Source organism: Asterias rubens, chromosome 2 (genome assembly GCF_902459465.1).
Source record: "Asterias rubens chromosome 2, eAstRub1.3, whole genome shotgun sequence".
Taxonomy (NCBI): Eukaryota; Metazoa; Echinodermata; class Asteroidea; order Forcipulatida; family Asteriidae; genus Asterias; species Asterias rubens.
In genome coordinates, this window is record NC_047063.1 from 19,445,360 (window position 1) to 19,457,589 (window position 12,230).

General features: G+C 39.6%; 2 protein-coding genes across 2 annotated transcripts in view; one reads left to right on the plus strand and one right to left on the minus strand.

The window, feature by feature from the left end:
* Nucleotides 1–340: 340 nt before the first annotated feature.
* Nucleotides 341–1,324, minus strand: LOC117305314 (plexin-A2-like). Its single transcript, XM_033790177.1, has one exon. The coding sequence runs from the start codon at nucleotides 1,322–1,324 to the stop codon at nucleotides 422–424; it is 903 nt and encodes a 300-aa protein (XP_033646068.1). The 3' UTR covers nucleotides 341–421.
* Nucleotides 1,325–4,980: 3,656 nt separating this feature from the next.
* LOC117306856 (acylamino-acid-releasing enzyme-like) overlaps nucleotides 4,981–12,230 on the plus strand; it is a 32,298-nt gene continuing 25,048 nt past the window's right edge. The window contains exons 1-7 of the mRNA XM_033791410.1: nucleotides 4,981–5,081; nucleotides 5,367–5,620; nucleotides 6,951–7,041; nucleotides 7,895–7,970; nucleotides 8,808–8,959; nucleotides 11,518–11,655; nucleotides 11,785–11,876. Coding sequence (XP_033647301.1) covers nucleotides 5,067–5,081; nucleotides 5,367–5,620; nucleotides 6,951–7,041; nucleotides 7,895–7,970; nucleotides 8,808–8,959; nucleotides 11,518–11,655; nucleotides 11,785–11,876 — 818 coding nt within the window. The 5' untranslated portion in view covers nucleotides 4,981–5,066. The remainder of the gene's footprint in view (nucleotides 5,082–5,366; nucleotides 5,621–6,950; nucleotides 7,042–7,894; nucleotides 7,971–8,807; nucleotides 8,960–11,517; nucleotides 11,656–11,784; nucleotides 11,877–12,230) is intronic.

The window sequence follows — 12,230 nt, forward strand, 5'->3', positions numbered from 1 at the left end:
TTATTTTGATCAGTTCAGATATGTTAATTTTTGAATTTGCAGTTTAAACAAAAAGCAAATGTAAATCAATGTTATAACTTAAAACAAATTAATTTGAATCGACTTTCTTTTTGCATCTTTATGGGTGTTTCCCTTATAACGGGACGTATACGTACCAATCCAGGTGACTGAACGCAATGCCTACTGCCCAGCCAATCAATCTCAGTTGTGTCAGTTCCTTGGTTGGCGCAGTCCCGTATCCTTTCCAAAAACCTCCCATTAATGGTTCGCAGTGGGTACATACAAATGACGGATGTCTGTGCAGTCTCTAAGTAACCATCTTTTGAAAAGGCAACAAAAAGTACATCATCGTCTACAAGAAGTACATCATCGTCTTGCGTTCCCATCTTTGAAACAAAAGCAGCTCGTGCAATATTATAATTCACTCCATTTGAGTCCTTGCATACAAGAGGAAGTTCAATGTAAGACCTAAAGCTACTACATCATCGTTGCACAGGCGAACTATCTTGGTGTACAGGGGAGAGCCGACTTCTCGAAAATTCTCCAGCTGTGTAGCGATGAAAAAGCTGAAATGCCCTCTTGAGAACCCATTTATATAGTTAATATCAAAAGTATTACCGGCTGCTGTTTCGTCGATAGTATTTCCAGGAATGTGTACAAATACTACGCCGTATAGGGAACGACGAAGCACTCGTTTTGCTACAGAAGGTACATTTCTCAACCACATTCCTCGTGATGCAGCAGTGTACAGAACGCTACCGCTGCCAGAAGAAGTTCCAGGGGCAATAAACGCCACATTGGTACCATGCTCCGTATTGGTAACTACCTCTCGACTAGGCCTCTCGACTAGGTTCAAGTCCTCCAATCGGAGTATCTGGCAGGTACCCTGGTAGACGCTCCCACACACGATCAGCTGGTGTCTTTCGTCATCCACGACTAGAACTTTGTTGAAATTATTTGTTGGGGTCTTAGCCACCGAGCAGGACCGAGGAGGAGGTGGACAAGCTTGGTTGTCAGCCACTGGTCCGGTAATTTTTTCGAACTCAACTTGCAAATCACTAGACAACTTGTAGAGTCTGTTGATTGAGGCGACTAGCAGGCTACCGGAGGGGGAGTCTATGACCATCCGCTGAAAGGAAGTTTCGATAGTTGCTTCAAACTGGTTGTAACCCAAGGAACCATTGGTGGTTTGAACATTCACGATTTGAAAGGCAAACAACATGAACATTAGTGACTTGAACATGATGGAAATAAGTGCCCGCCTTTTCGATAGGCACACCACTGTTAGAATAAGTGCTGTGTTACAGTATTGTCTGGCAAGCATGATTACTAAATAAATATACAGAAATATGTATTCATGGGTGCCAAGAAAAACATGAACCAGGAAGTGGCTGGACGTTTGCATAACAATCTGTTCTTTTGGAACGTTTCTATAAAACTTCCCGGTTCAATTATATAACTTGTGTATAAAGTCAGCGAACCCTAACAACTTGCCAACGATATGTTTCTTTTCATAGTGCCGGTGTCGCATGCAGTTATGTCCTCTATGCAAGACTAACCGGAGGACATTATTGCATAATGCAATAATGTTCGCCGGACGGTTTTGCATATGCAATCGTGTACGCCCGGACGCTGCTGCATAATGCGACTGTGTCCGCCCGGATAACTTTGCATATGCAGTTGTGTCCGCCCGTGCAAAACCGTCCTTGCAGTAAATTAAACGCCCTTGGTCGACGGAACACGTTCGCCCTTTTTTCCCATGTCATGAATGACATGGGAAAATGTTCGGCCGTTGGGTATTCGCTGCTACGTATAGGTTCAAGGCATGCACGCTCGCTTGTATCAGTCATGTATCATGTCCGCCGGACGGTTTTTAGACTGAAGTGTGCATCTTTTTGAGTGATTTGTCACTCTGTTCTGGAGTGACACCCCTCTACAAGAGTGAAATAGTCACCACTCTCTTTTAAAGAGTCATTTGAGGGACAACTCGACAAGTAAAGAGTGTTTTTATTTTTACTTTTTAGAGAGAACTATCTCATGATCTCAGCATGCCGAATGACACTTCAAGAGCTCCGTACAAGCCTATATGCAGAATTCCAAGTTCAAGGGGAAACTTAGCAAACTGTTTTTGTTATCCACGGTTGTTTTTATTCACAACCAGTGCAGGAAATAAATGTTCATTTTTAGCTGTTTATTTAAAGTGTACCGTGTGGATTCATGAAGCATTGTTCCTGATATTGCAAACAAGGGGAGTAGCGAACAATTCTGCACGTATGTGCCTGAAGAGGGTCATTTCCGTACTGAAGTATAAGGCCAAATAAAAAAAATACCAGTTGATCGTCCGGATTTTTCAAAAAAGAGGAGGATAAGGGCCTTACTATTTACTATTTACTGTTTTTTCGAGATGGCCGCTTAGTATTTCGAATCAAACAGGCCACCAATTCTTCAGTTTGAATCAACTGCAAACTTATTTATACCTATTATTTGTCTGGTTGCATGAGGACCTGTGTTAACACTAACACTAAAAGGGTCGGATAAACACTAAAAAGATTTGCTGGTAGGCATTCACTAATATTGTTTTATGAAACAGACGGTTACAAGTGTTCAAAAGCATCAAGTTAGATTCAGGAAAAGCTCCTAGGCCAGTCCTTTTGAAAAGATGGATTTTTTAATATATTTTTTTACAAAAATCGAACAATAATAAATAGTATAAAGAAAAGATGCGGCCCCCCAAAAAGGATGCGGGCGAGGACGATTAACTAGTATTTTTTTTATTTGGCCTAATAGGGTGGCAGCCACATACTGCTTAGTATTCAAAATACTCAAACATTATCAAAAAAATCTCTCAATTCTTGAAATTAAATCAAGTTTATTTTCTAACAACTGAACTTAATTAATCGTTTCCTTTAAATTTTTAATAGGTTGGCCGATGAGTTTTTGATCGAGCTAAGCTCATCCATGAAAACACCCGAGAAAGTAGACTTGCCACATGGACTCCGTACTGTAAAAACTACCCTTCACACCTTTTTGAAAAATATGGCCATGCAGAGGATCAGTGTATCCCATGTTCCCGAGGGTGAAAGTCAACAGCCCCATGGTGCACACACAATTTAACAGCCTAGTTTGACCCTATAATATGGACCACTCAACAATGACCTACTACACCCCCTAATAATTTACTTTGTATGCATGTGCCCTAGGACCAACAGTTGCAACTAGTCACTCCAGCGTTGATAACGTTTTAGCAAAGGGTAAGCTACAGTCCTTATATTTTTCAAGGAGGAACTTTGAAGCAAGTTAGACTCTAAGTTGAAATTTAACGAAAAGTTGTGATGTGTTGTCGTCACCCAAGGTGTCAAATTACACGCCATTTTAAGTTAAACAAATGACTATGTGCCAATCTCCCCAGTTTAATTGAAATTATTCTAAAGCTATGATGTCTTGGAGCAACATAAACAAAGTTGCGCCAAAAACGCATGATCTTTATTAGGCCTGATTACGGCCGTACCAAAAGGTCAAAGTTTGCCTTTGTTTATTTCCTGTAATAAAAAAAACCACCTTATTACAATTTCACCAGCCAAGCACTGCGTGACAACACCCTGAATGTATCACAAGGCAGCGAAAGGGCCAATTAAATTTTTTTTAATGGTTTTTTTTCAGACCCAATAATATTTACATCTGTTACTACTCTCGCTATTATCCAAATTCTTCCACATCATGTTTTTTTATAGTGTTTTTTTTTAGTTTTGCTTCCGGACCGGACACCCCCTCATAGATATACGGCATGGTATATTAATCTAGGGTATCAATGAATTTTAGCCCCCACCAGCAGGACCGTGAATGCACTTTGAGTGATGAATTATTCCGGGTGATGATGTGCCAATATTCACTGGCTCTTTCCAGAATCCCTCACCGTAATTCTAAGACTTACTTGACTTACTTGAATCCACCGACGCCACCACACAACTGGGGAGGAGACGGTGGTTCTGGTTACTGGGCCAGTGGCTCTTTCCGTCAGATTACGTCATTATTAAATTGTCCTGCACTTTCACCAAATCATTGCAACGTCGTTTTAGAAAAAGGTTTGGGGTTACTCGAAAAATAGAATGTCGCATCATGAATCGAAATTTCGTATAAGGCCTAACTATACACAGATAAGACGACCCCAATCGGCCGGGTAGTTTTTCTATAACGACATTACATTAATGACGTAATCTGACGGAAAGAGCCAATCACAGCGGCAGGGAAACATACAATGTCGGTTTGAGGAGAAAAAAAAAATCGCGGCCGGGTAAGAACTTTCTTCAGTCCGTTCTTCTAAGTTCAACATCTAAGATAAGGAATCCCAATATCGAGTATGTGTCTAGCCAGTAAGATAAGTGTATCCGGAAGCTGGTTAAAATCACATAAACAATGCGTTGAAGATGAAGTTGCCGATTGGTTTGAAGTTGCATTATGGCTACTACCACTCCCAATCTATGACATTGTCTATTAAAATCGGTGGATTTTTTGACAGGATGTGAATGGATTCGTCCCGACAAAGTTTGCCCTTATTTGGTCCCCCCCCCCCCTTAAAAGTTGAACTTGATTGAACGCTGCTGGGTGCTCTTTTCATAAGCCAACAACCGGTGGGTGTATTGAAGGCATACCAAAACTACTAAAATACAGAATCTGGCTTTATAATCTACATCTACTACCGGAGTTCCCATCAACGCTTGTTCATCAGTGTCTAAAGAGGAAAAAGAAAAATATTTCAGAGCAAATTCCTATTTACCCAAACTCTTATTAAAACGGGTCTTATAATAGTATTGATCAATTCATGTATTGCTTTGCTCTTTGACTGCTCTTATTATTTTAACATTGCGACCACATTGGAAATAATATTATTCTGTCCCATCTCCGAGATTATTAGTCACTACTTGATTCAGAAGGTAGAGGGCGCTATCACTCAGAAGAAGTTTTTATGCCGGCGGAGCGGCGGATGCACCGTGTGTTGTTTTTGCCAGCTGAATGGCTGTTTTGTTTAATACACAGACACACAACCACCAGTAAAACTAAAAATCAAGATGGAAGCGCCCACGGTAAGGCTTTAAAAAAAATCAAATCAAACGCAGTGTTCTGCATTCCAATCATCACTGAGCGGGGGATGGAAAGAGAATGATTATTATAATGTTAACTTAGGGTGAATGTTTGTTGTTGTTGCTGTTGCGAATGGGTGGCCCAGGCATTTTGGTCGCGATTGTTAAAGCAACACGACAAGCTGCATTGATCTACAAAATTGTAGATCAATGCAGCTTGTCGTGTGATAAAACCATGAGCATCTAAGAATCTTCTTTTGTTCTTTTTTTGCCCCACACCCCCCACAGCTTCCCTCAACTTCCTATCCAACACTTGATGATGCAGTCAGTGTATACAGGGAGTTTGCTGCAGTGTCTTTACCCACAAAGGCTTCCCTTGTTAAACAAGACAGTGCTTTGTCCATCTTGACCGACTGGAGCCAGCGAGACTTGGAGAGATCCGACAAAGTGACATTTCAGTCAGTGCATTTGGTTATTCCCGATGGCAAGAACAGGTTTGGCAGAGTTATCGATGCCGGACTTACATCTGAGGTTAATTCGGAGTAAGCTCTATTTCTTTATTCACTCCTTCATCGCCACAATGCATTTTGTGTATTTATTTGTTAAATATTTGCTTGTGTTACAAGTACGCAACTTTGGGCAAAACAGCTTAAAATGCACTTAACAAAACAAGCGAGATTATAGGATGGCGACATGCAAGGAGAAATGCTAGAAAACCAAACCGTGGTTTAATGTTTGAAAACCCTGCCCGAGTGATAGTCCAAGTTGTTGTCAACAATAGTTGCCTTTGTTGAAGTAAAGCCCGGTTCATACTTCCTGCGAATGCGAATGCGAAGCGAATGTTGACGTCACAAAAATCGCAACGAATATTCGTAGCAGTTCAGCTCTGTTCAACTCACTTGCGAATATCGCTGCGAAAGGATAGTTGTGACATCAAATTCACGTCAAATTCGCTTCGCATTCGCAGGAAGTATGAACCGGGCTTATGTGTAGAACAGAGAGAGGGTGGATTGGTTGAGAAAGAGGTTGTAATGATGAACCACAAATACAGATAAATGGCAAGCAAGCTTCGGCCAAAATACTACAGTATCAAACAGCCATGGTAAACAATGACCCTGCCGGCCAGTTTTGACATTCAAATCAATTAAAAATATGCCACCTTGTTTATAATAAGAGTGACCTTGTACATTCGAGGGCTTTTCCTGGCAGGCAAGATACTACACTGGTTTAATGTTACAAAAAATCTCATTTGTCATAACTGACAATGAATATAAGAAATTTAAGAGTGATATAAAATGCTGTAAAATAAAAATTTGAGATGTGCCTATTTATTCATATATCATAGTTGATAAAAGTACAGTCCAATCTTCATAAAAAATAAGAGACTTTATGTTTCCCAGCTTGAGCTCTGTACAAATTGTATGCGACAGGAAGTCAGTTTAAAGCCAGTGGACACTATTGGTAATTTTCAAAGACAAGTGTTCTCACTTGCTGTATCTCAACATATGCATAAAATAACAAACCTGTGAAAATTTTAGTTCGATTGGTCGTCGGAGTTGCTAGATAACTATGAAAGAAAAAAACACCCTTGTCACACAAAGTTGTGTGCTTTCAGATGCTTGATTTCGAGACCTCATATTCTAAACTTGAGATCTTGAAATCAAATTCGTGGAAAATGACTTCTTTCTCAAAAACTACGTCACTTCAGAGGGAGCCGTTTCTCACAATGTTTCATACTACCAACCTCTCCCCATTACTCGTTACCAAGTAAGGTTTTATGCTAATAATTATTTTGAGTAATTACCAATAGTGTCCACTGCCTTTAAGGATAAGTATTCTTGCTATAACATGATTATCTATTATTGATTGCAGATTACTGAGCAGTGTAAGCCCCTCTGGAAACAGAAGGGCAGTGGTTAGAGAAGTCAAGAACAAGAAAGGTGATGAGAAACAATATCTAGAGGTCAGTGAACTCCACACCATTAGTCTTCTTTAGGCCAGTACAAATGGTGCTATGCATGCCGCAGGCCTGTTTGCTTTGTAAGGAAAAGGGCACCGAGGCATTTCCTCCTTGTTAAAGGGCACCCTATGAGGACATTGTAAATTCTACTGGAGCTTTTTAAGAGCACCCAAGGAAATGACCAGGGGGCACTGAGGCAATCACCTTCGTTGCCTCCGTGAAGTATTGGGCCTGGTGCTGCAAGACCCAAGACATTTTGAATTATATCAAATGCAATTTCTATCATTTGATGGTCCTAGTTAACCCAATCCAAAGAAATCTCTGAAAAGAATATAGCACATAAAGCTATTTGTTTAAAGGAACACGTTGCCTTGGATCGGTCGAGTTGGTCTTTGAAAAGCGTTCGAAAGTGTTTGTTATAAAATGCATATGGGTAGAAAGATGTTGTAAAAGTAGAATACAATGCTCCACACAAACATGCCTCGGTTTTCCTTTTACCTCGTCGACTAACACGGTCGGCCATTTATGGGAGTCAAATTTTTGACTCCCATAAATGGCCGACCGTATTAGTTCGCAGAGTAAAAGGAAAACCACACAATTTCGAGGCAAATTTGTGTGGATCATTGTATTCTACTTTTAAAAGATCTGTCTATCCATATGCATTTTTGTAACAACGGGTTACAAGCGCTTTTTATAGACCAACTTGTGCGATCCAAGGCAACGTGTTCCTGTAACCATTTTTTTTGACACAATTCTCTTCATGTTTTGCCGTCATAACAAGGGTACAAACTGTTACCCAGCACCCCTGGTGTCTGAATTGATGCTGATGCTCTCCTCATTGTTCTGATTATTGAAGATTTGGGACGGAAGACGTAAAACTCACAACATTGATCTTGGTGCACAAGAGAAACACGGAAAGGTTTATGGGGACGGTAAGTAATAAAATTATAGTTTTGTAATGAAGTTGTGGCTACTAACGGCCGATCGCTTGCCCCCTTGCATAGTCAGCCATTCAATTCAATTCAATTCAATTATAAAAATTAGTTCACCCGACCAAAGCTCTAGTGTGGGTTTAAGTCCTAGTCAAGACACTTGTGCCCTTGAGCAAGGGATCTAATTGCTTTGAAAAGTTGTGAAGGTAGTGCATCTCCTTGTGGATAATACCCACGACTACATCCTTACAGACTGTGAAGGGGGTAACTCTGTTTCAGCCCCAGGAGTAGGTGGCTCCTAGTGGATGATACCCATGACTACATCCTTACGGACTGTGAAGGGGGTAACCCTGTTTCAGCCCCAGGAGTAGGTGGCTCCTAGTGGATGATACCCATGACTACATCTTTACAGACTGTGAAGGGGGTAACTCTGTTTCAGCCCCAGGAGTATTTTGGCAACTTGTCCCCAGTGGCAGTTGATTTGTTATGCATTTTGCCTTTAAGCAGCCCCACTATGGTTTGGTGACTAAAGATTTGGTCTGCACCCTTACACCTCTGTGTATAAGCAAACTCTAGATAAGCAAAGGTCATGGGTTCGATTCCCACCCGATTAATATGCTTGTTTTTTTTCCATACATAACCCAAGAAAGTACAAACTGTACACTGGATGATATTAAATGGGCAAACAGTAGGAGGGTTGACTGTGTAGATCCATTCACCGCATGATATCATATTGAAGGCTGACGTAGTTTATCAATTATTCAAAACCCAGTGAAAAATTATAAATGGTCAGACAGTAGGAGAGTTAAGGAGTACATTTCTTTGGTTGTCTTTCAGATGTGTTCGGTAATTTAAGTTGGTCCGCCTCAGAAAAGCAACTATTGTACATCGCTGAGAAGAAACAAGCCAAGACAACTTCCTACTTTGATTCCAAATATCAGACCAAAGATCAAGATGGGACTGCTGAAGGCAAAGATGAGCCAATCAAGGTAGTTACACAGTCTTATGAGACCCTATTTACACTAGATCCAGAAAGGTGGATCAGACCTGGATCTGGTTGTCCAATGTGAATTAACAGCTGATGTACAAGCAAAGTAAGCTTGGGCGATACCTTGATATTATCGAATTTCGCGATACCCATTTGGAAAGATTTCGATATCGGATCGATTTGGTTTTAATCGAAATATCGATATATTGTGTTTTATATAACACCCAAGCAGATCCTTGCCATTTGATTGGAGGATTGTCCGTCACGTGATAGCAAATAAAAGTACCAATACACGCTGCGTCACTCGCCGTGCTTTTTCGTTCCATCCGAAAAGTACCATTGCACGCTGCCAGCGTGCAATGGTACTTTTCGGATGGAACGAAAAAGCTGAGTAAAAACATCACTGCGTGCGCGTGTCTTTGGTAACGCAGCAGTGTTACTGCAAGGCATATTAGTAAAATTACTAGCATTCGGCTTCTACAATTAAAAATTGTAGGCCTACGCTTTGTTTGTTTTGAAAGTTGTATCTTTCAATCAAAATGACAAAGATCTACTTGGATGTTATATAAAACAAATAATGAATGTTTTTCATTCGTGCAATGGTGCGAAAATGTTCATTCGTTGAAAGCTGGAATGTTCCATTCAACTCGGCTCCGCCTCGTTGAATGGAACATTCCATCTTTCAACTCATGAACATATTCGCACCATTGCACTCATAAACATTCATTATGTGTATAATATATCGCAATATCGATTAAGTATCGCAATATCCCGTTGTATTTCCTAGCTGAGACATCTTGCACCCCATAGGTTTGGAGTAAAACCAGAAGAATTGGTCATTAGAACACCTTTCTTATGCTATGACTGTCTCTTCTACAACTTTCACTAGGAGTTTGAAGACTGATGATGTCAAGTTTAATTAATCGCGATTATATCGAATATCGCGATATATTGTCAGCGATATATCGTGAATAAAATAAATCGATATCGCCCAAGCTTAAAGCAAAGGATCAGGATTAGACCCAGATCAAGATCCTGCAATTTCAATCAACCTAAGCCGAATTTCGTAGAGCTGCTTATCACAAAAATATGCTTAGCATGAATTTTTTGCCTTGATAAAAACTGGATTACCAACCACCCCTTTCCATGTGATTTTCAGGATAAGCAAACAACAGCTGAATACCTGTAACAAGCAATATATGCAACAAATGAAAATTTAGTTGGGAATCCAGTTTTTATCATGGAAGAAATTTCATGCTAAGCAAATTTGTGTGCTTAGCAGCTCTATGAAATTGGGTCCTGTCAAAGAGGGTTGAACCCTGCAATTGGTGGATCAGATCTGGCAAAGTGGATCCAGAAGAAACAGGTGTAAATGCAATGTTGGATCAGACACAGCAATCCAATGTGGTCATATCAGGTTTTGCTAGGATACGCGGGTGTTTCGCTTGATTCAAATTTGGATCAGAGCTGGATCAAACACTTGTACAAACACAACACAAGATCTTGATAAAAATGCTGGATCTCTATTCACCTCTGTAAACCCATTTTGCCATTTTGTGTAAATTATTTATTATTATTATTATCATTATTTGTTAGGCCAAGATTTCAACAAACAGTACAAGATACTATATTACCGCAAAAATACAACAGTATAAGAAACAACGAATGTAAACTTCAAAAACCTGGACACCTAGAACAATTGTAAACCAATGATGGAATGAAACAGAACACTGGCAATCAAGCAAGACAATTGTAAAAACAGACAGGACAAGCCCATTCTAAGATGGCCAGGATTAATAAAAGTGAATCTAATCACTGTAACTCGAAAGTCTATCAATCCAATCTTAAAATGAGTATGGATTGTTTTTTTACAAAAATTTATAAAACAGTAAAGATAAACTTTGGGAAATAATAAATATGAAGAACAAAATAAATATGTTTATGTTAACAAAAACCTTCTTACATGCAGCAAGAATAATGGAAGTGCATATTTGAGTTAAAAAAGCTGACCTAAAAACAATGTACAAATAAGGAAATAAAAATATAGAAATTATGAAAAGGGCTAATCTCGATCAAAGAATAAATTTAAAAAAACTTGGACAAACTCTACAGGTTCTGGAAGTGCTGACACAGGTATCTTTTAAAACAATTGTATGATTCGAGTGTGAGGGAGTTACATATATTTGTTGGCAGACCGCTCCAAACACGAGGGAAAGAAGGAACTGAAGTGTTTTTTTAGGCTGAGGGTTCTAGCATACAAATGGTTGAATACAAGTGTATCGGTGTGCCGGGTATTGACAGAGGTATACAAGTTGATGATAGGACAATTAATTAAGCCAAATAAACAACTAGTGGTGAATTGAACAATGAGTCTTTGTCGTCTGGATTCAAGCGTTTGCGTTCAATTGAATCTTTGACTCTTCCAAACCATGTAAATTATACCTTTAAAAAGTAGATTACATTAAGACCTTTTTTGTCAGGGAAGACAGCACCAATTAATTTCATGACCTTTACACTAGTTTTATTGTACATGTTTGCTTGATTCCTTATCTTGAACAGGGAGACGTGAATGTGTTTCGTGAGGAGTGGGGAGAGAGGCTCGTCTCCAAGCATCATCCAGTGGTGTGTGTCGTCGACATTGGGAGCCAGACCATTAACATACTGGACAATGTACCAGAAGATATATCAGCTGGACAGGTACCACCCTTCAGTTTGGGTTTCTTATATAAGTTCTTTTCGTGGTAGATTGAGTGCGCGTTTTTTTTTCATTTCAAAGTTTCAATGGCATAATACATGTATTTACTTCTACTTTTGTTTTGTTCTCAGGCCATTTGGGCTCCAAATGATACAGGTATTGTGTTTGTTGGTCATTCACATGAGCCCTACAGATTAGGCATCATATACTGCAATAATAGAAGGTTTGTTTGTAGCATTGTTACTAAGCATTTAAAAACAAGTTCCAAAACATAGAGTTCAAGTCTCAAGTCCGAAGGGTTAAGTGTCAAGCCCCAGTGTTTAAATCCTAGAGGTCAAGTCCCTTGTGTTCAATGGTAGGGTCATACTTTGGTAATGATCTTAAAATGTTATCTGAAAGCTTTCTTGTTATAATGATAGTATTAGGCATCCTGGGAAATTATTTCATCTGAAATGCCCATGTTGATTAGAAATAAAAAATTAAAATATCTTAACAAATTTGAATCTCTAAAGATCGCCTGAGGGCAGTCTTTGCATTTGAATCAACATTCTGCTACTTGACACTTGCAAAGCCTACA

Excerpts from the sequence above, each read along its gene's own strand:
- LOC117305314 (XM_033790177.1), bottom strand. The coding sequence starts at position 1,324 with ATGCTTGCCAGACAATACTGTAACACAGCACTTATTCTAACAGTGGTG.